The sequence below is a fragment of the Amphiura filiformis genome, unplaced genomic scaffold (genome assembly GCF_039555335.1).
Source record: "Amphiura filiformis unplaced genomic scaffold, Afil_fr2py scaffold_597, whole genome shotgun sequence".
NCBI classification, from domain to species: Eukaryota; Metazoa; Echinodermata; class Ophiuroidea; order Amphilepidida; family Amphiuridae; genus Amphiura; species Amphiura filiformis.
Window position 1 is genome coordinate 30451 of NW_027306061.1, and position 24091 is coordinate 54541.

Genomic DNA, 24091 nt, shown 5'->3' on the forward strand with positions numbered 1-24091 from the left:
GAAAGATGCAATGAATCGGGATGAGATTCTAAATGCTATCTTCAGTAGATATAGCGAGAAAATCCTAAAACTCTACCCGAATTAAAAAATCGGCATTCGGCCAATATGCCGCGCTATAAAAAAAAAGGGGGGGGAAGAGGTAAAAATAGAGAAACAGGCAGATGATAATGTCTGCTTTATAAGTGCCATTTTAAATTTTGGTCAGCTTCGTCATTTTTACATTTCTTTATAGCTCTGCAGTCGGCCTAATGCCGATTTTTCTCTGAGCGCGCAGCCCGTTCAATGCAGTTTTACCGTTTCGCGCCGTACTGAATCATCATCTACAACGCGTGCTAGGCAATGTTTTTGTTTTTGTTTTTTTGTTTTGTTTTTAATATTATTATTTTTTATTTTTTTTGCTTGCTTTCCCCTGAATATTGCAATTTTGGTCAGCTTCGTCATTTTAACATTTCTTTTTTAGCTTTGCATTCGGCCTAGTGCCGATTTTTATACTAAAAGAAAATGTGGTGAGACATGCCGTAATTTGCTCGATTCTGGTGCCGGTGTCTTTAGAGCTCCTGCATTGATTTACATGGGTAATATTAAAATTGAAATATCTCAAGAACCGAATAGGCCTACCGTATGACGCTGAAACAAACTTTGAAATAAAGCTTTTACATTTCTCTATCTGTTTTATGTCATTTTGGTGTTTGTTGGATTCGTGTGATTTTGCTATCAACTACAGATAGCTCAAATTTAAATACCCGTTGGTTGTCGTTTTTGTCTGCTGAACGAGATAAAGGGTACATACCACAAAAAAGCTTTCCTTAGACTTTAAGTGCTAAATAGGGGTCGTGTTTTGGTTTTTGGAGTTACGTCCAACTTTGAAATGTATATTTGATATCATTTTAACTAGAACAAAATTCTGCATAACATTTCTGAAAATGACTACACATTTTAGGTCCGACTAATTTTGAGAAAATTATTGCCATATAAAAGGTCACATTTTCCCGTGTTTACATCCGACTACTAACCGCGTTCTGACCTCGTTTGTTCATGCGCACGTAATCGTAAATATCACTCAAATTTTCGCATTTTCTTTTCAAATTTGTAAAGATCACATTCACATGTTCTAGTAAAACACGATTTTCAACACTAAAATTGTTAATATTGTACCGATTTTCTAGAATTTTTATGCAAAGTTTGGGAGTATAGGCGTTAATTTGGGACTACATAGCAATTTTGGTCAGCTTCGTCATTTTAACATTTCTTTTTTAGCTTTGCATTCGGCCTAGTGCCGATTTTTATACTAAAAGAAAATGTGGTGAGACATGCCGTAATTTGCTCGATTCTGGTGCCGGTGTCTGTAGAGCTCCTGCATTGATTTACATGGGTAATATTAAAATTGAAATATCTCAAGAACCGAATAGGCCTACCGTATGACGCTGAAACAAACTTTGAAATAAAGCTTTTACATTTCTCTATCTGTTTTATGTCATTTTGGTGTTTGTTGGATTCGTGTGATTTTGCTATCAACTACAGATAGCTCAAATTTAAATACCCGTTGGTTGTCGTTTTTGTCTGCTGAACGAGATAAAGGGTACATACCACAAAAAAGCTTTCCTTAGACTTTAAGTGCTAAATAGGGGTCGCGTTTTGGTTTTTTCGAGTTACGTCCAACTTTGAAATGTATATTTGATATCATTTTAACTAGAACAAAATTCTGCATAACATTTCTGAAAATGACTACACATTTTAGGTCCGACTAATTTTTGAGAAAATTATTGCCATATAAAAAGGTCACATTTTCCCGTGTTTACATCCGACTACTAACCGCGTTCTGACCTCGTTTGTTCATGCGCACGTAATCGTAAATATCACTCAAATTTTCGCATTTTCTTTTCAAATTTGTAAAGATCACATTCACATGTTCTAGTAAAACACGATTTTCAACACTAAAATTGTTAATATTGTACCGATTTTCTAGAATTTTTATGCAAAGTTTGGGAGTATAGGCGTTAATTTGGGACTACATGAGATTCTAAATGCTAGGCCTATCTTCAGTAGATATAGCGAAAAAAATCCTAAAACGCACACGGTTATACTCTGCACGAATAAAAAAATCGGCATTCGGCCTAATTGCCGCGCTATTAAAAAAAAAGGGAGGGAGAGGTAAAAATAGAGAAACAGGCAGATGCGGAAAGTGATCAGTCTGTAATACCGCTTTAAACTTTCTGATCGGGACTGATGTATTAGAAAGAAAAAACTCGCCGCTACATGATGAATTAAAATTTAGAGAAAATAATGTAAAACATTACTTCTAGAGTAGAAAGATGCAATGAATCGGGATGAGATTCTAAATGCTATCTTCAGTAGATATAGTGAGAAAATCCTAAAACTCTGCCCGAATTAAAAAAATCGGCATTCGGCCTATATGCCGTATTAAAAAAAAAAGGGGGGAAGAGGTAAAAATAGAGAAACATACAGATGATAATCTCTGCTTTATAAGTGCCATTTTAAATTTTGGTCAGCTTCGTCATTTTTACATTTCTTTATAGCTCTGCAGTCGGCCTAATGCCGATTTTTCTCTGAGCGCTCAATCCCGTTTTATGGGTCCACTTTCAAATTCTCAGCGGCACGTCCCTGCCAAAACCAAACTTGAGTACCCCCCCCCGGGAGGGTTTTTGGCTTACTGTATTACATTACATGGGGCTCAGCAAGCGGCACAGCACAACATGGAACGAAATATATGTTAGGGATCACCTACAAAGACAGGAAGACAAACAAATGGGTTAGAGAACAAACAAAGAGTCAAGACATCTTGTTTAGTTTATTCTTTCTTTATTGAGGGTAACAACTCAGTGACCAGCACTGTGATACAATATAAGATAGATATATACAAAAAAAATGCAATGACAACTAGGAATTCATAAACTGCACTTAACATGAAATGAGAACGTTTGTTTTGAATTGTCTCAAAGACATAATATTTTCCATATGTGTTCAAATCATTGGTGATAAACTGTTCCAAATATGAGCAGTTCTGACATAAAATGTACGCAAACCAGAATTAGTGTTGTTTAGAACAAGCAATATGATTTCTGGTTACACGAGAATGAGTATTATGAGCAAATTCAAACTGAAATAATAATTATCAGCATATAGAACTGTTCTAGCTATTATTAACTATTTTGTAAAACCTGAAGCCTTCTTTGATATTCGAGAGAAAAATTACACCACACTAAGGTAACATAATCAAAATTGGGAGTTACAAGAGCATTTGATATTGGCGGAACAAGAGTTTGATGTGGACAAAAATACCTACAATATCTAAAAATACCAATTCTTTTTAGATAAATTGCTATCATCAGTAGATAGGCCTAACAAAACATATTCAACCATTCTTAATTTTTTGTATTTTACAAATAAATACTATATTGAGTAGATAGCGGAAAAACTAACAAGCAAACAAATAAACAAATAAACAAAAAACAGCAAAACAAACTTTCCTGACAGACGTTTTCTTTTGTGAAATATTTTCTGTGTTGTTTTATTAAGTCCGTAAACATGGTAAAGCCGTTTGCGAGTGCCGAGAAAATGATGCAGGCCGTTAAAACAAGCGGGATACCCGCGCTTCGCGCGGGTCCCCGCTAGATGAGTAAGTGGGAGCGTTCACTAAAACAGGATGAATTTCTGAACAGGTAGGTTCATTGAAAAAAAGGTTTTATTTATCTAAATATGTCATGTCCCTTCTTAATTTTTTAAAGCTTCTTTCTTTTTTCTTCTGCATAATTCGTTCCCAATTTTCATATTTCCCCGTTTCCATGTTATTTATTTATTTATTTATTTATTTATTTATTTATTTATTTATTTATTTATTTATTTATTTATTTATTTATTTATTTATTTATTTATTTATTTATTTATTTATTTATTTATTTATTTATTTATTTATCCCCGTTCTCAATATTTCTTATATTACCGTTTCTCTTTCATTTTTTCTTTTTCTATTATTTTGTTCCCATTTTTTTATTTTGCGCTTAGCTTGTGATTTCCCGTTTCCATGTTATTTATTTGATTCTGTTCTCGTAGTCTTCGTAAATCCCATCCCGTACCTTGAACCATAACCCGGTCCCGTAGGCCGACCTGTAACCTCATCCATACCTATTATTTTTGGTTCTGCTTTTTAATTTTCTTTTCTTTTATTTATTTTTCCCTGCCCCGTATATGTTGCGTCCACTGATATCTGGCACACAACTTGGCCTATCCGCCCCTGTGCGTGCGCGTCAAGTGACGTGTTCGCCGACAGGCTAACGACGACGCGCTTCCGATATTATTTTCCCCGAAAAACTCGCTTTTTTACAGATTTTGAGGCCAATTCTTGACCGTTTTCAACCAAATAAACTTCCCTTGAGTCTCTGTATATTCCTCGATATCCCGTATGAATTTGGCGATATTTGGATCAAAACTGACGGAGCTTGATGGACTCACATAGATAGATACAACATTCCCCTATTTATAGTAAGATTAGTTCATACGGTTCCAAATGGTATCATCAGTAGATAACAAAATATTGTCAACCCTTTCTTACTTACTTTCTTTTTATTTTATTTTACAAAAATACTATCTTGAGTAGATAGCGGAAAAACAAACAAACAAACAAAAAACATCAAAAACAAACTTCCCTTATAGATGTTTTCTAAATTTGTGAAATATTTTCTGTTGTTTTATTAGGCCGCAATGCTATCTTCAGAAAATAGCCGTTTGCCCGCGCGTTCAGAGAAAATGATGCAGGCCGTAAATGATGCAGATCGTATTAAGTGGGCTCGCGAGTGTTCACAAAAGATGATGCATGTCGCAACGGGTGATTTGCAAATGGCACCGTTAATGGTATAAAATGGGAAAAAAATCTTGAGTAGATAAAAAACAAACAAACAGACAGACAGACAAACAAACATGAAATATAAAAAAAATATACCAAATTATCTTTCTGACTCGTCTCATGCTAAGTGTTATGATTTCCTTCGTTTTTGTATTATTTCATTAGGTCTAAAAATACTACCGTATCATCAGTAGATATATTCAACCTTTCTCAATTTCTTTGTATTTTCCAAATACTATCTTGAGTAGATAGCGGAAAAACTAACAAGCAAACAAATAAACAAACAAAAAATATCAAAACAAACTTTCCTAACAGACGTTTTATAAATTTGTGAAATATTTTCTGTGTTAGCCCGTAAAGCCGTTTGCGAGTAGCCCTATCGAAAACATGATGCAGGCCGTAAGTAGCTTTGTTAAGCGCGTTTCTTTTTTTTGACAGGAGATGATGCGTGATGTAGCAAAGGGCCTATAATAATTTGCAAATCACACCGTAAATGCTACCTTGAGTAGATAACAAACAAACAAACAAACAAACAAACAAACAAACAAACAAACAAACACGTAGTATAAAAAAGATATACCAAATGAAATGTCTGACTTCTATGATTTTTTTAAAAATTAGTTCATACGAATGCAATTGGTATCATTTAATAGTAGATAATAAAATAGTGTCAACCCTTGCTTAGTTACTTTCTTTGTATTTTATTAAAAAATACTATGTTGAGTAGATAGCGGAAAAAACAAATAAACAAATAAATAAATGAAAAACATCAAAAACAAACTTTCCTAACAGATATTTTCTAAATTTGTGAAATATTTTCTGTCGTTTTTTTAGGCCGCAATCCCAGCAAACACAAAACGTTTTCGACATCATTCGCAAAAGGTTATAAATGGTTGTCAGGAAACGTTTAAATGTCGGGTTATATAAAGGGTACATTAATGGTATAAAACGTTTTCATAACATTAAATAACATTTGTTGGTAATTTACTGCACAGCAAACACAAATGTTTTACAGAAAACATTTAAATGTCGGGTTATATAAAGGGTATAAAAACGTTTTAATAACATTCCAAAAACATTTTTGAAAACTTGGTAGAAATCATTCTAAACAGAATGTTATTTTGGGGTTGAAAAAATATTTTGCAAAAAATGTTTGCTCAAAATATTTACAATAACGTTTTTAAAATGTTTTCACGACCTTTATATAACCCGACATTTAAATGTTATTAAAACGTTTTGTAAAAACATTTTAAGAACATTTCTGTGTTTTCTGGGTGCAAATATTTTAACATAATGTTATTTAAGTGTTGACAAAATATTTGGCCAAAAATGTTTGCAAAAATAGGCCTAGTTTACAATGTCATTTCGAAAACATTTTAAAAATATTGTTGTAGTGTGTTTTCATACACGTTTTCATGACCTTTATAGAACCCGACATTTTAATGTTATTAAAACGTTTTTACCTAAACCAAAACCCAAAAATAACTTATTTAAAACGTTTTAAAAACGTTTTTGTGTTTGCTGGGAATGCTATCTTCAGAAAATAGCCGTTTGCGCGGGCGTTCAGAGAAAATGATGCAGGCCGTAAATGATGCAGATCGTAAGTTGGCTCGCGCGTGTTCACAGAAGATGATGCATGTCGCAACGGGTGATTTGCAAATCGCACCGTAAATGGTATCTTGAGTAGATAAAAAAACCAAACAAACAAACAAACAGACAGACAAACAAACATGAAATATAAAAAATATACCAAATGATCTTTCTGAGTCGTCTCAAGCTAAGTCTTATATAATTATGATTTCCTTCTTTTTTGAATTATTTCATTAGGTTTAAAATGCTATCATCTGTTGATAGGCCTAACAAAATTATATTCAACCTTTCTCAATATTTTTGGGTATAATAGTTTGAAATTGATTTTTTTTCGCGCGCTTCGCTCCCAAAGGTCCTATGCGCTTCTTCCTCTAAATTGTAGTGCTGGACGCCGACTCCGTCGATCTTACACCCAAACCAAAACTTGGCCACGTCAGTGCACATGCCTTCCTCACGGTGAGTTTCGGGGCCCCAAATTTTGGCCTGGCCAAGGGCTCCCCAATAGGTAAATCCGGCCATGTAAACGCCTATAATGTGTTTAAAAAGTGTTTGTGTTACAGGTAGGAATTAACAGTGCAATGACTCAACAGAAAACGAAATCATTCAATAATATTTTTGACTATGACGAGGCATAATAACATAAAGCTATACCACTTCCCAGCATAAAGTAACCAAAGGTTCAATAATTCAAAATCATTGACTTGTTTCATTTCCCATATACTTCATGACCTTGTCATTGTCTGTGTATAATGGGTGCAAAAACAGGTTTCTCTGGAGATTTTGTTAAAATTGTTATAGCTGCTTCCTGTGAAATATTATTTTAAGTTTAAGATCAATATAAGGTTTTTTCCCAAACACTTTACCGCTGTCTAATCTATTTGACTATTAGTAGCAAAATAATTTAGTTTCACACGATTTTCAAGTGAAATTCAACCCAAAATTGGACTTAACATGGATCAAAATTAATTCGACCCAATTAACATGATTAATGTCAAATTGGACATGATTTTTGGTGAATTCAAGATCTATCATGTCTGTAGTCAAAGTTGACAATAAAAACTTAGAAAATCGTGTAAGATCTCATTTTAAGGAATCGGCTATACTAGACAGAATAAAAGTATATCACTTGGTGTATGGTAAATATCTACATTGATCGGCGTAGCTAGCTTTCATGGTGGTGGGAGGGGGGGGGTAAAAACATTTACACTATATTTTGGCCCATAATCGTGGTCGGGAAAACGGGCTCTTTGCTCCTTTTCTTTTCCTTTTCCTTCCTGATATTCTCTTTTATTTTTTGTGAGAGGCACACTTTTTTTTTTCACATTTTTTTTTTATCAAGGGGGGGTGGGGTGGATACGTTACATGTACTGCTGCCTATTATTAACATGATTAAGGGCGTTGCTGCAAAATTCTGAAACACGCCAATACCTGAATTTTTCAGCATAGTTATTTCATCGTGGCAGCTATCGGAATTTCTGATCAGTTTTTACATTATACAATATATTTTTTAACCGAGTATTGTCCTATCGGGCATTTTACGCTTTCTTAATTAAAGTCAACCTTGTCATTCATTAATTGTCTGGGAATTCAGTGGACGTGTTGAACTTCCAGAGTTCACTTTAACTAGGTGTTGGAAGCATGGAAGGTACCGTCATGGCGAAAGCTTCGGTGACAATTGGTGAGTTACGTCAAATATTAAAATATTACTATTCAGTAATAATTTTCACATCGTCGTGCTTTGAAAATATAGATTATTTAGTATAATTCTTTAAAGAATGTGTAAGTTATAATTATGCCAGTGAGGCAAAGGACTTTTTTGTTGTTGCTAATTACGGTAAATAAGGCCCAATAAATATTGAAGTGCTGACCAAAATCCAGTACTGTACAGATGACCGTCATGACAAGGATATGCCACAAACATTGGTCGCATTTTCTGTCATTTGGTATAGCCTCTTTTTTGAGATCTATTTTGGATGCGTCAAATTTCAAACAATTTCTCAAACTCTTTGGACAACTAGCCCAAATTTGTCTTTGCAGCCAATTCTAACAGAAATTTGGGCTCAGTGGGTGATAAATATACAGGTCCGGTCCAATGGAAAATTGGCATAGCGATGGGTTCAGGTTTTGATTCAAAATTGCTCACATTTTTGCAAACCATGCAGTTTCAAAATATTCATCGTGGGTCAAAAACAGATGACCCGATATTGGTGAAAATGGTCTCGAGTTGTCTAACATTTTCCTATAAAGTTGTAATTACCCAATACAGGGGCGTAGCCAGGATTTATTTGGGGTGGATTTTGAAAAAGTGATCATTAATTTTTCTTTCCCAAAAGTGAACCTTTTCCCAAATTTGTCCATAAAGAACCTAATTTTTTCGCTCGCAAATAGGCAAACTTCAATTTTTGACCTTTTTGGCCTGTGATATTCCTATATTCACTATTTTCACTTTGTATGGTAAGCCCATAAATGATTGAATGCCCACCGTTATTTTGGTATTTTAAAAGGGTTAAATTGCATCCTTTGAGAAAAATACAATAGGCTATTATTGTGTGACAATAGGCTATGGAAGGTTAAACAAGTTTTGATCTTTTGGTCTTTATTTTAATATTGACTCAAAAGGATGGTAACTCGAATGAATATTATCATGATTATGAAGGAATACTCTCTTAAGGGCTGGGGTATGAACGTTTGGACAGTATTTATTTTGGGATATTAGAGCACATCAGACATATCGAATTGCATTCTGAATACGGAGAATATCTTTCTGATATCAAATAATTTTGATTTTTTGAAATTCGCAATTTAATACACATTTTATGGTAAATCATTAAAAATTGATATTTTTGATATTTAACAGTACTCGAAGTAAACTTTATAAATCTGATGATTTATACTTAAAGAGTATGTAGGTGGGATGAAAAGCCGACGATCAATTGAACATTTTGACCTTTCGTATTGAAGATATGGATTTTTTTTTCCAAAACACCAAAACACATACACTTTAAGAATATATCATTAGATTTATATAATTTACTTCGAGGACTGTTATAAATCAAAAATTTGAAAAATATCAAATTTTTATAATTTGTCATAAAATTTGTGTTATATTGTGATTTTCAAAAATGAAAATTATTTGATATCAGAAAGACATGCTTCGTATTCAGAATGCAATTCGATAGGTCTGAGGTGCTCTCATGTCCCACAAAAATACTGTCGAAACGCAATAAACGCTCATTCTAGATCCCTTAAGGGTAGACGAGATATTGTTGGTCGAAGCAACCTAAAAATCGATTTTCATTATCTAGATCAATATATTATTGAAAATTAACACCTTGATGTTTTGCAAAAGTTAATTCTACAAATCGTATACTCTGCAAACTTGCTTAATTTATTGTTGTTAATTAGTTATGTACGTTTTACAAAAGTGTTGTTGTTTCAGCCCTCTTTACAACGTAACTCAAGAACCGCAGCACCTATAAAAGTATATCTGTGATATTTTAATTCTTCTACACGCTCGCTATGATTGAGCAATGCAATTTTTGCCAAAGCTCACTACCATTCGTAAGATGCTGTGAACTACCAAATCACAACAGTTTAAAATAATTGCCCGATTGATTATTCAATAAGATTGAATTTTCAATCTCGCCGCGCGTCCCGAATTAAGGACAAATCGTTTTCGACTGTATATTCAGTCGGGTTATTTGAATTTTTCAAACTATTTTTTCAATCAAATGGAGTGATTCTCAATCTTTTACAATCATTTAGCGATTACAGTTAGGGGCAAATCTTTTTCGATTGAATTTTCAGTAGAAAGTTTTGATTTTCATTGTTTTTTTATCTTTTACCGTCCCTAGGACAAGTCCTTTCCAGTTGAAAAAAGATTGCAAATGTTCACTCTGAAACAGTTTGAAATCTCATTCCAAACATATGCAAACCCGGGTATGCAGAACATATTATTTGTTCTTGTGCAGGATTCGTATCCCCAGTACCTCCTTTTTTTCGTGACCAATACTCCAAATTTCATAAGAAAAAATTGGACGCGACCAACAGCATGCTGTTAATTTCCGAAACTTATCATGCGTGTATTTTTTTTTTTTGGGGGAGGGGGACTTTGGGCGCCAGCCCCAGGGTAAAAGCAGGGGCAGCCAAAACGACGGGCGGTGGTAGAAGGGCGGCAAAAAGCGGGGCGGCGGAAGAAGAAGGGGCGGCAAAACGAATTTGAAAAAGTGTAAAAATTGTGAAAAAATGGTACTATACATCAAAATGTTGTTTTCAAACCACCGAAAAAAAATTGGGTCAACCTTTTCGGGCTGTTCAGGAAGGGGCGGCAAAATTGAATTTTCTTCAGCCCCCGGGGTAGGAGCGGCCACGGTACGCCACTGCTTATCAACGACGTACAGGACATAATTTCCAACGGGGGCACAATTTCTAAATCGTCCTACAAATAAACCGGCTGCCAGAATGACTTTAACGGGACAAAGTATAGTCTCCACAGCAGCCAGTTTGGTTCCGCTCCCTCCACACAAACAGTCTGCCAATTGCCACTTATAACGCCGTTTCTGATTGGCTACACGATTGTACACATACGGGAACTTGATTGACCTCACTCAGCTGGCGAGATGGCAGGTCAAAATTGCTCATGAATAATAAAGTAGCCGTCTAGCCGATCGACCAATTGAAAGCTTTGTTTGACGTCAAGCTGGATGACGTCGACAGAAAACCGTTAGCGAATAAAAAAGGACCAGTTCGTGATCATTGGCAGACTGTTTGTGTGGAGGGAGCGTAACCAAACTGGCTGCGGAGGAGACTAGACAAAGTAATGGGCGAGAAACGTGCGAAAATTTGCAATCTTAATATTAAAATGGGTCAAAATGCAGTTACATGACCAATACGAGTTGGGAACCTATTAACCAAATTAATTAATTTTGCGATTGAATATTCAATCAATATTGATTATTCAATCGTTTTCACTGTATTCAGTCATTGCATTTTCAGTTGAAAGGATTGATTTTCATTACTTTTCTTTTGAAGACTGAAATTAGGGACAAATCCTTTCCAATTGAAAGATTGAAAATATGCATTCTAAAAAAGTTCGAAATATCATTCCAACCATATGCAATACTTTTCTGCATTTGGCCGTACATTATGAGTGGCATAATGATTGGATAGTGAAAAAAAACCCCACAAAATCCATTTCAATCTATTTAGATCAATTCCTATCATCAATGAATGACTTCAATAACCAACTAATTTGAAAATATTCGTTTCTTTCAGTTTGCAGCTTGTTGCTACTATTCGTAATCCCGGTCATGGGACAAGACCAGACAAGACAGATCGGGACAAGTGGGACAGACTTGGTCTTGTCCGTCATTGATCAGATCAGACAAAGTGGCATCTTTCCTCCCGATAACAATTTCTTCCAGTTCTTGGGTCGTGCATCGTACTTAGCATCAATGGATGGGGGTAATCCCGACACGTATAGACCGGGGTTTGGTGGAGGTATATGGCAGGTAATATAATAACATTACGTTTTGTTACCTAGAGAGATTTGATCATGTCTCACCTCCTGTTTCAACCAAATCAACGGTAATAACTCTTGCAGTGAGGGATCAACATTTAACCACAAATTGCCTCAGGCAAAACTTACTTCCCTGGAACCAAATACCACACAAGGTCATTTTTATGTAACTCATTGACCAATTTGTGGTCTATACTGACTCTAGCTTTAATGACATCCTTGTGATCTGGTCAACTCATTGACAGATACGAACCTCAGGAGGGAATTCAATTTTTGATCAATTCTCTCCAGGTAGTGAAACATTACACCAAATCTATTTTATAGACTGAAGATTGGGGTATTGGCATAGGGTAATTATGATTGACTAAATGTGTCAAGATCTAGCGCAGAAAACTTCTCGACAAATTCCCACCCAAATATTAATGGATAAGATTCTATATATGTAAATGCTAAGATAAGCAGATATGGTATAGCCAAGCTGTTATCTTTTGACTTAACTTGACTTATTTCGAGTGGTGTCCTCAAACTGTGCTGGCTTTCCACAACTCTCTGTCCTACATTGGTTTCCCGAAGTCGGCTGCCTCCAGTCTAGTGTCATCTTTCAGGATGTCTATGCAGGTCAAAGCGGGTTTTCGCCACCACAATGTCCACCAGATTCTTCTTTCACTGATCTTGTGGCTTACTTTTGTATGATAACAACGAGTTCTATTTTTGAATAGATGTTCCAAGTTGAATCACCACAAAGAAACTCGATGTCAATCCACCCCACTCAATTGCTCTAATGTGTTTTGTTTTTCAATGTCAAAATGAGGTCTAGGCCTAATGTTGAACCGGAAGATGTATTTAGTGATCATGGTGATACAATTCGTCTTTTGATGTCCGATAGTACTGCTGTTCTCAATGAGTCAAATATTTGATTTTAATATATCAAATGTTTTGAAAAATGCCTTCGATAAGGTTTCATGGCCATGGTTTCTTAAACTACCGTAAAACCCGGTCTACAAGCATATATAGTGCTTTTGATGAAAGTTAAATTAATACGATACATACGTAAATATGCCAATACAATAGATTGGTCTTACAATAATACTTGTTTGTATGTGCTTGGATCAATAATTTATTTGCTCTAATTCCATAATGGCGCCTGGATTAATTTAGCTTTTATCAGAAGCACTCTATATGCTTGTAGACGAGGTTTTACGGTATTCTGATTTCATTTTCTAACAGATTACCGAAGCACAGTTTCAGGCGACACAAAACATTGCAGTTTTCCCTGGTCTCGTGGATAAAATATCTCGCATCCAAGCAGAATTTGGTATTAACTGGCTTTCATTGACATGGAATGACCTACGTACTCCACTTCATTCAGGATTAGCAGAGAGCTTGTTCTTCTGCACTATTCCCGAAGTCATTCCTCAATCTGTTGCTAAGCAGGCCAGAGTTTGGAGCCTATTCGTTGCCAATGGCAGACCTGCACAGACATACATGGATATTGTTAACAGTCTACCCGATCTAAGTAAGCATAATATACCTGTCATGGTCGTACAAACTAAACTGGTATAAATGCCCCTCCCCCACCCTACAGGTGCTTATCACATGACCAGTGGCGTAACTTTGGGCCAGGGTGCCCGGGGGCGAAAGTAGATCGGGTGCCCCAGACTAAGGGTGTGCATAGTCCGATGTGTAGGACAGGCGTAGCTAGTGGTTGTGGCGCCCAGGGCTAAGGATACATAATGACGCCCTCCCCAAAAATTTGCGCAAATATGGCCAATCACGCATTAATTTTGGTCATAATGAAGTTGAATATCGTCTTAAATTAATCTTTCAAATGATCTTGTGCTGAAATGCGCGCGAAGCGCGTAAAAAGTTTGACTTTCATCGCTGGAGAGGCTGCAGAATCAATGCTGAATTGGTTAATTTGCCCCCCCCCCCAGGGTGGCGCCCAGGGCACGTGCCCTTCTCTGTCCCCCGTCGCTACGCCACTGGTGTAGGACATATTTTCTTAGTTACCAGACTATGCTCAGCTCAGAATATGATCACTATCTCACATGGTGCAAGAAAGACGAATCGCGAAAGTCCAGTCACCGTACCGCGCTGCCCGAATTTCTTTTTTCAGAGGAAAGAATACACAATACCAGTGGTGTGGGCGCGCAAAATGTGCATTCAAACTTGCTATAATCAAGTTGAGGTTTGGTATTCAAATGACAATTTATGTGCAATACCCGCGAAGCGCGCGAAAATTTTGTGTTGAAGTGGGCACCCAAATGAAGAGTATAATTTTATGCATGGTGGGTTAAGGTTTCCACTTCTTTCCTATAACAAAGTATTATCGTGTTGAAAGGGTATCCAGGTCTGATGGGTGCCCCTTAGCCCGGGTGCCCGGGGGTTCGCCCCCCCAGAGCCCATAGGAGTTACGCCACTGTGTGACATGACATACATTGATTATTCATTGATTAAGATGGATAGTTGGTGCATTAGCGCCAATCCGGCTTGAAATGGGGGGGAATGGGGCAACCGGCCAAAATTGTTAAAATGAAAAGAACAAAAAAATGGGTCATTTTGCCGAAAGGCGGATATACCCCCCCCCCTCCCCCGGGATTGACGCCTATGAGTTGGTGTAACTGTGCAATGGTTTAAACCACTAGTCGTGGGTTCGAACATGCATGGGCCTTATTAAAAGAAACCTTTATACCAAGATCGAAATGCTTCATTCTTTACATGTCTGAATTTGCTTCTTGTAGCTGAAGATCATACAGTATGCATCCGTGGCGGGTGAGCAGCAATACTCTCACCAAGATCAATCTAAATATACTCACCACAAGTATTTTACCCACCTTTTACAGCCCCCGATCCTAACTGCCCAGGAAATCAGAGAGGCGTGAGCCCGAACCTTCAGGAATATGGTAGACTTAGCTGGACTCCTCCGCCAAACATCAACGTCGCTGCCAGCAGTTTTGGTGGGGCATCTGACGTGCAAATTGCACCTGGAGTTTCCTACCTGTTTACGAATGAATACACCGATACCAATAATAATGTGAAGACTTGTGTTTTTACCGGGAGTACATCAGGTAGGTACAATTTAAGTTCTCGTACAGAGGCGTAGCCAGTTTTCATGTTTGTTTGTGGGGGTGGGGGGTGGGGGGGTTGTGGGGGGTTGCTGGGGGTCAAGATTTCGGGGCAAAGGCGAAACATTTATCCCGGTTGTATCTGTCATTTTGGACCGTATTATCAATGGGATATATAAAGAAACAGTAGAAAATAGTGTAAAAGTCTTCCAAAAAAGGACTTTAGTGGGACAATGTGCGCATATATAGTCAGATTAAAGTGTGCAAACATTTGGTATTTGGGGTCATGATCGGGGTGAACTTTGGCGGGAAACAGGCTCCTTGCCCCTTTGCTTTCCCGATTTTTTCTTTCATGTTTCGTCAGAGGGGCACTTCTCTCTTTCATATTTTGTCACCTGAACCCCATACAACCCCCGCATCGTTATAGCATCATAATGTCTGACACTTTTAGAGCTTAAAAGTTGCAATGTGATAATAATGGCAGACCCCAGAGCAGCATTAATAGCTATTAATATCATGGTATTCTTTATCATTCAGCTGGTACAGCTCCGCCGATGGCTTACTGTCCAACCAACTTAATGATGTTTGTGCCTGAAGATGCGTCGTCAATGACGATATCCTGGTCTCCTCCTCGAGCCAATATACCCATGATTAGGAAGAACCGTAACCCAGACGAAACGTCCATCTTTACCGTTGGATATCATCTTGTAGAGTATATCTTTGAACAACGGGATACAAATAATAACGTCATTGATCTTCCCGTGTGTGCCTTTGTAGTCAGTGTCGTAAGGGGTGAGTTGTCGTAATGATTGAACTTCTAAACGCGGCGGTAAAACAGCGTACCTGGTGGTTAATTTTGCACCTTCAAACATACAAACCGTTTCCAAAGTTAGGTCTTAGTAATAGGACACTTTCTTTCCTGGAGGCACCAAGCCAACAATGCCTAATTTTGCCTTGAAATATTACTGTAATTTTTGCCATTTTCTGCGATTCCCTTTCTCCAATGATCTGAAGGTACTATGTGAATTAACCCTCCTTCTACACACTACTAAGTACTAACCAATCAAGGGCAGTGAGGACTTTGATTGACGCGTTGATTCAGCTGTTTCGCTCGCGCATCTATGCGGCGTGCGAGTGTATACCAGCGCTTTGAGTGAACTTAGCGATTTCAGGCTGCGTCCAATGCGCACTGACGCATGCCGCATCAGGGTGATAAATGGTATAACTTGGTCTGGTACTCTAGATATAAAGAATCGCATGCATACAATGCGGGCCTCTAAGTTCAGGGTTACAAGAAAAACAGTATCGATTTGGAGATCAAATCTAATTCGAAATTAAACATTTGTAATACATGTTTACACTTCTACAGGTGGACCAGTTATGCCGCCTGCTGGACCAGTTGAAGGAGGTATGGCTTCTGCTTTATTCTAGAGGAGCAAGGGGTTGCAATTTAACAAACGGAATTAACTAATTAATTCAATCAATAAAAATCATACAAAATGTTGAAGTCATGAATGGGAGTTTTGAATTCTCGGAAGTGAATTTTAGGTGATGTGTCTCGATCGAACAAGATACTATGTGCTACATCCACATTTAAGATATTGAAGTGCCGTAAAACCCCGTCTACAAGCATATATAGTGTTTTTTTATAAAAGCTTAATTAATTCGAAGCAAGCGTTAATATACCAATACAATAGATCGGTCTTAAAATAATACTTGTTTGTATATGCTTGGATCCGTAATTTATTTGCTCAAACTCCATAACGGCGACTGGATTAATGTAGCTTTCATCAGAAGCACACTATATGCTTGTAGACGGGGTTTTACGGTATTGCATGATACGTAAATTCCAGGTACTATTTCTATTACAATAATGTTGCCAGCTTGTTTGCTTTCTCGAATGTGATACGAATGAATTGAACAAAAGGGTTACAAATTATACTAACCCTTTTTCCTATTAGAGATAGCGGGATTCTGATTTCCATAGACTTTACACGTTAGTGATAGCGAACCTTAGAGATAGCGAACCTTAGAGATAGTGGTCCTTAGAGATAGCGGGATTCTGATCTCCATAGACTTTACACGTTAGTGATAGCGAACCTTAGAGATAGCGAACCTTAGAGATAGTGGTCCTTAGAGATAGCGGGATTCTGATCTCCATAGACTTTACACGTACACGTTAGTGATAGCGAACCTTAGAGATAGCGAACCTTAGAGATAGCGGTCCTTAGAGATAGCGGGATTCTGATCTCCATAGACTTTACACGTTAGTGATAGCGAACCTTAGAGATAGCGAACCTTAGAGATAGCGGTCCTTAGAGATAGCGGGATTCTGATCTCCATAGACTTTACACGTTAGTGATAGCGAACCTTAGAGATAGCGAACCTTAGAGATAGCGGTCCTTAGAGATAGCGGTCCTTAGGGATGTCACCGTGTGGCTGGCATTCCGAAAACATACCAAAATATTTATAAAAAAATACCAAATTTGGCGACTGAAATAGAACCAAATATTTTTATTATTTCATTTCAAAATGAAAGACTCCTCCATGTAATGTTGCTGTAGGGGGATCGCTACACCTCCTCCACAGCGAGTCTATTACCTTACCTTCCCGGTACCCATTTATACACCTGGGTGGAGAAGAGTAATCGAGATAAAGTGTCTTACTCAAGGGCACAACACGATGGCGTCGCCGGGGCTCGAACCCGCAACCTTCCGATTATGAGTCGCAGTCGGAGCCCGATCCGCTCGGCCACCGTGCTCCCCAAACTTAATAATATAGGAATTACACAATCAGTCGCAAAAATCTGACGCAAAACGATTTCAAAGAAACCACTTTCTTCTCATCTATAGACCTAATAGGAGATGGCATTTGTGGCACAAGACCTGCAGTGGGACTACAGCCTCGAATTGTCAGTGGAAACCCTGCGCCAGCTGGAAGTGTTCCGTGGATTGGGTCTCTTCAAGATGACTTTGGCAATCATTTATGCGGTGCTACCCTGATAAGGGCACGATGGGCTATCACCGCGGCTCATTGCATGTATGTTTTATTTATTTATTGTTATTTTATTTATCTAATAATAATAATAATTAAAACAAATCAGGTCAAATAATATCCCGAAGTGAAACTGTTTCAAATTGTTAATCCTGTCAATATCAAATCTAAAAAAAGAATAGTTTGCACTACGTGCACTGACTCGTTACCTCGGCAAAACCCTGGGATCAATTATACAGCAAAACATGTCCATTACTCATTGAGTTATATAATGGCTAATTAAAAAAACAAACAACAAGTTTCTCTTTCCTATTAACCATTTCAGTGTCGACCCCGGGGTGACGATTCCGACTAAGATTGTCTTTGGAGATATTTCACTGTCGACCACAAGTGCCAATCGACAGGAATCTACTTTTACACAATTTGTCAACTACCCATTCTACGACTCAAATGACGACATTGCCGAGTTCGATCTCGCTCTGTTGTATCTGGCGAACGAGATACAGGTAACAGACTTCGTACGACCCATGTGTTTGGCTACAAATGCCAATGAAGGTAACACATACAGGAACTGTCAATCGGCCGGATGGGGCTCCCTCACGGAGAACGGACAGTGTAAGTTATTGAGACTATTTTTAATCGGGAGTTAAAACTCTTGTATTTGTTGATTTAGAGGTTAGTGACGTGCATCAGCTGTTTTGAGGGTATTGTGAAAAATCTAAACATTTTGCCTTTGGAATTACGAGGAATATCCTGAGGCACAGTGACATCGCCCCGATATCTTCATGGTAGAAATCGCCATGGTAGGTTGAATCCACAGCCACCCATGGCCATTTTATTCGGACCTTATGAGATGCATAATTAGCGAAGTGACCTGACTAAGGCTACTGACAATAGCCGGGGTAATTGATTTCTCGCTGTGTGAGTAAGCTTGTATACGACATTGCGGTCAATGGTTATACTGCCTCCACTTGAGTAGTGAGTGCCGCTATAGCCTGCTGCGCGCTGTAGTCCATACAGGACCAACGCAATATTAGAGTTTTGGTCAAATTTTGAGTTCAAAGCGCACGGCCAATTTTCAAAGCGCACGCTAACGACTATCATATCTGTTCAACACGTATTTTCAAGTGTATGAGACCACATCTGGTTTCTTGAGACGAAATCATTTACGGGAGATATTCATCATTTTTAACCCAGTATCCGATGATTTTCGTATGATTTCAAAATCGTGCATAGCAATTCACGTGTATCGATCCCGTGTATTCATTTTAGTGTCTCTGCTGCACCAAATAATTATTAGCCAGGCGATGTCCCGGGCAGACACATTCCAACAAAAAATGTTTAATTTGTTTGTTCAAGCATTCGATATTTCCACAGAAGTATCATATTTTGTCTCCAAAATCTTATATTAATATTATGAACGCAACATAACTAATCATTGGAATATTTTGATGATTTTTTGGTTTTGTGAAGGAACATCCGAACATGAGTAAAAAATAAGAAATCAAATATCACAACTAGCATGTAATTGAAGGTCGTAAAAGATAATCCGATAACAATATAGCCATCAATAAGCCGTTTGCCTTCATACGTAACTCTGCTGAACTCGTTGGGGTTTGTGTTGGGCCTCGGTATTTGACCTCAGGACCTCATGCTCCCTCGGAAAATTACCTTGGCTCAAAGCAACTCCTCCAATTTCACACAATGATCTTGAAACAGATAGCGTGCAGTTATTATTGTCTAAACAAGTAGTAACCGCGCATATCGTTCAAAAACAAATTTGATTGAGTCTCGCGTATATATTCGTGGGGTTATGACACGGTTGTTTGATATCATGTAAAACTGAGTCATTTTAAAGAAAAGTTGCACAATGATGGCGCTATATATCTAAAATCTTGTTTGCATCTTTACAAGGGGTAGACACCTGTAAAATGGTATTAGAACATCAGCAAACAGACTAACAAATGACAAGGGGATTTTCAAAATACTTTTCATCATGAAATTTAAAGTATAAGTCATTATTTGGCTAATTTAAATTTAAAATATACGTAAATAGCGCCCTCAATTTACCACAAAAAAAGCAGAAAAAGATAAATAATTTGCCCGGGGATAATTTGATATAGAAACGAAAATCTATGTTAAAAATTGTTACAAAATATATGTGTATATGCAATCTATTAGTGTGATAGCTGTTGGTATTATTTAGGTCTTTGTTAAAACATACCTACAATGAACATTCTTAGCTAATACAAATTTTTGAAGGTATTTCGTTTTATACCGGAAGTGACCCCTTAATGATCTTTAACCCCAAATCTGTGTTCATCCCATAGGCATTCCTTTCTTTTGTTGATTCATTTTTAATCCATACAGACCCAGATGACTTACAGGTGGTAGGTTTACCACTGATACCAACGGCGACCTGTCGCGCTCCGCCGTTTAATAAAAACCCAACCAGCAATATCATATGCGCTGGTGGTGAAAATCGAAACCTAGCTGGGGACACGTGTCAGGTAGGCCTATATATCATTTTGTTGTGTTTGTTGAAGAATTTTGTGTTTTGCTTGTTCGTTGTCACCTGTTACGATATATCCAGGCTATTCTCGGTCCCAGCTGGTTTGTATTCCTTCGTCACCCGGGTACGTCATTAAACAAACCGTTCGCTTGTTTAGTGACAAAGAAGCACAAACCGGCTGTGTCCTAGACTATAACCAGGCTGAAGGGCCATGTATATAATGCTCTTGCATATAAAATACAACATACATAAATATGAAGTAAGTTTCAAACTCATATGCTGGTGTAGACTTGAATACAACTGGCACATAATCAATTTCAAAACAGTATTACTTTTACCCTTTATACCATCCGTCAGGACTACTTATCCAATATGCTAAAGTTGGTCTTAAAGCCATATTATAACATTTCCATGAGAAATAGAATTGGGTTTTTTTCGGTATAAAATGTTAGTTTTTAGTGTCAGATATGTCCTCTTTTAATTTGGGCCCAAACAGACGAGGCAATACAAAGAAAATCGCTATTTAATACCAGCGCATATGTCGCCAATGCGAGCCACTCATTTGAACGTGAGTCGTGTCGGCTCTTTTGATATGTCACGATTTCCCGCACGCCATGCACATACTGTGTTATGCACATCGTGTACGCGTTCGACTAATATTTCCATCGTAATAAAGACTGGCTAAACTGGTTGATAGTCATGAATAAACATAATTTGAATGCAAGATCTGGATGTGCTCTGATCAATTAAGGTTAGCAACAACTTTAAACTGTTGCGATTTGGTAGTTCACAGCATCTTGCGAATGGTAATGAGCTTTGGCAAAAATTGCATTGCTCAATTCATAGCGAGCTTGTAGAAGAATCTAAATATCATAGATATACTTTTGTAGGTCCTGTGATTCTTGAGTTATGTTGTAAAAAGGGCTGAAACAACAACACTTTTGTAAAAGGTAGATAACTCATTAGCAGCAATAAATTAAGCAAGTTTTCAAAGTATATAATTTGTAGAATGAACTTTTGCAAAAGATCAAAGTGTTATTTTTCAATAATATATTGATTTAGATAATGAAAATCGATTTTTCGGTTGCTTCGACCAACGATACCTCGTCTACCCTTAAGGTACCTTTGGTCACTACTGTATTGGCCCAGATGTTGTACAAAAGTAGTGTGGGTTGTTGGGTGTTTTTTTAAACCCTGAACTAACACACAAAAATACCGAAGTCAACAATTTCACATGTATTTGCAGGGTGACAGCGGTGGTCCTTTGATCTGTCAAAGCAATGGAGACGATGCATTCCATCTAGTGGGTGTGGTTAGCGTTGGTGATGGATGTGGTCGTCCTCAAAGCCCTGGCTTCTATACCCGTATAACGTCATTTATTGGATGGATTCGAGGCACAATCCAAGGTGCTGAGGGCGTCATGTTACCATAAACTGACAGTAAGTGATTAATGGTAATGACCCATTATAATTACATAGTTCCTAAGCAACGCCAAATATGGAAAGCAAGACCTTTGACCTTTGCTTGTACAGCAACATAATGGCGATATAATTGGAAACTGCATACAGGAGGGAATAATTTAGATCTAAATGGCTAGAATTCGTTCTCCTCTTGGATGTGGATGAGGCTTTAGAATTTTGACGCGTATCACATCTGTTAAGACAATAGGGCAAAGTCTAACTATTAATGTGATCCCTTTTGTTTGTAAGAAACCATCATAATAAAACAATAGTGAGGTGTGAAAATTTGACTTCATTCATACGCGCTGTTCATACGTGCAGATTAGCACTATTTAACATTGATCCCGGTTTTGGATGGATGTATTTTTTCTTTGCGATTTGATCGGAGAATATCCATCAATAGGTATTGGATGGTTTATCAATGAAGTGTTCCTTCTTTGTCCGAAAGTAACATTTTTTAAACCCGAGGACTTCAGTTGACGCGGACTGGGAGGTCGATTGTTGATTCGCCACGCCTTGTGCTTTCACTGCTTATAGGGCATCGGCAACACTGACTGACATCCGAATAACCCCCTTTTTATAAGTTTACATTTAATGATGCTCTTTTTCAGAAGTTTACACGCAAAATAACCCATTTTTTGAAAGTTTACTCCAAATTTTTACACGGTGTATATAGAACTGGACCGTTGACGAATGTCATTTTAAGACTGTGAGGGGTTGTGCAATTATTATGTGTATCCGTGGTGATGAATTCTAAAAAAAAATCGGTAAATCAAAATTTTAAAATGTTTCTACCCCTTTTAGGACGTAATATCGAAACGGTACCCAACTGCGCCAAAAATCGATTGCCTCCCCTTTTGGCCTGCCAAAAATCCTTTCCCCATTTTACCTTGCCAAAAATCTTTTCCCCTTCATGCCCTTTGTCCTGCCAAGAAATCTTTGCCCCCTTTAATTCACCACCCCGGCGGTACATATAATCATTGCACCACCTCTAAACCAAAAGGCTAATTATTCCACAATTTATATTGATCTGTTAAATTTCTCTTGCAGGCAGCATAAAAAGTGCTTCAACGACAATGAGTTCGACCTCAGAGATAGACGTGGCGTAACCTGGTGGTCGAAAAACTTTCTATAATGCCTAAGTGACGATACAGGCTTTTTTCACTCAACTTTCTTATCGTTTGATAAATAATTCGAATATAAATATCTGTCAAAACTGGTCCTTAATTTTTTTTAAAGTGAATCTAATATTTTATTCTTTCAATTAAAATATCGTTGAATACTTACAATAATTCTATCCCTTGCAGGAAGGACAAATGTTAAATCCCATGTCAAGCATATTATGAAATTGCAAAGAGCATCGCCATTTTCGTTTAAAAGAAAAAGTAAAGGGGGGGGGGGAACAATGAAAGAAATGGATATATTTTCACAGTTTGAAGCGTATAGTAGCAAAGTTACGGTAGAATAATTTCTTGAAGATATTTATCTGTTCATAGTAAACCGTTATTTGTAATTTCATACATTAACTAGTCCAAATATTTCCTCTTACTTGCAGATATTTCGGAAACTGGCAGTTTCCTTTACCGATGCTATTGTTGCAGTGACGATCTGTGTACAGCCTGATTCTGCTACTTGGCAATATTTCTTCAATTATCAGATCGTCAAAGACGTGACTCAAGTTGTATTGCCCCTTCGTATCTGTTTATGGTTCCCCCGCTTTATCTAGTGGTGATCGCCTCCATCTCTTATATCTATCACTCTCTTTGCCAGGCTCTTTGCCAACGATTCCAGCCTCCTCCCAATTGATGACGTGATTGATGTGTACTACATGGTCAGTAATGGCCGATTTGTGAACTCAGTCGCCCAAGCAGCAGAAATCATCAGCTGTACACAGATCGTCACTGCAACAATAGCATCGATAAAGGAAACGGTCAGTTTCCGCAATGTCTGCAAGTAAGTGGAAATATTGGACTAGTTGTATGCAATACATATAACAGGTAGACTACTTTGTTTGTGTTTGTAGCAGTAAGTTGTAACTTGGTTGTTTTTAACTTAATACTATTGTTATTTATATTAGACATGTACAAGAAT

General features: G+C 37.5%; 1 protein-coding gene across 1 annotated transcript; it reads left to right on the top strand.

Moving 5' to 3' along the window:
* The first annotated feature begins 8005 nt into the window (after nucleotides 1–8005).
* LOC140145771 (uncharacterized) lies at nucleotides 8006–23357 on the top strand. The gene is made up of 11 exons (XM_072167446.1): nucleotides 8006–8129; nucleotides 11726–11961; nucleotides 13197–13485; nucleotides 14813–15037; nucleotides 15572–15826; nucleotides 16404–16442; nucleotides 17887–18073; nucleotides 18354–18643; nucleotides 20399–20538; nucleotides 21787–21979; nucleotides 23051–23357. Exons 1-10 carry the CDS (start codon nucleotides 8090–8092, stop codon nucleotides 21970–21972), a joined length of 1887 nt encoding a protein of 628 aa, XP_072023547.1. The 5' UTR covers nucleotides 8006–8089; the 3' UTR covers nucleotides 21973–21979; nucleotides 23051–23357.
* The last annotated feature ends 734 nt before the right edge of the window (nucleotides 23358–24091 follow it).

Excerpts from the sequence above, each read along its gene's own strand:
- LOC140145771 (XM_072167446.1), top strand. The coding sequence starts at position 8,090 with ATGGAAGGTACCGTCATGGCGAAAGCTTCGGTGACAATTG. Across the intron at positions 8,130-11,725 it reads GAAAGCTTCGGTGACAATTG|TTTGCAGCTTGTTGCTACTA; the intron begins GTGAGTTACGTC and ends CGTTTCTTTCAG. Across the intron at positions 15,038-15,571 it reads TTTTACCGGGAGTACATCAG|CTGGTACAGCTCCGCCGATG; the intron begins GTAGGTACAATT and ends TTTATCATTCAG.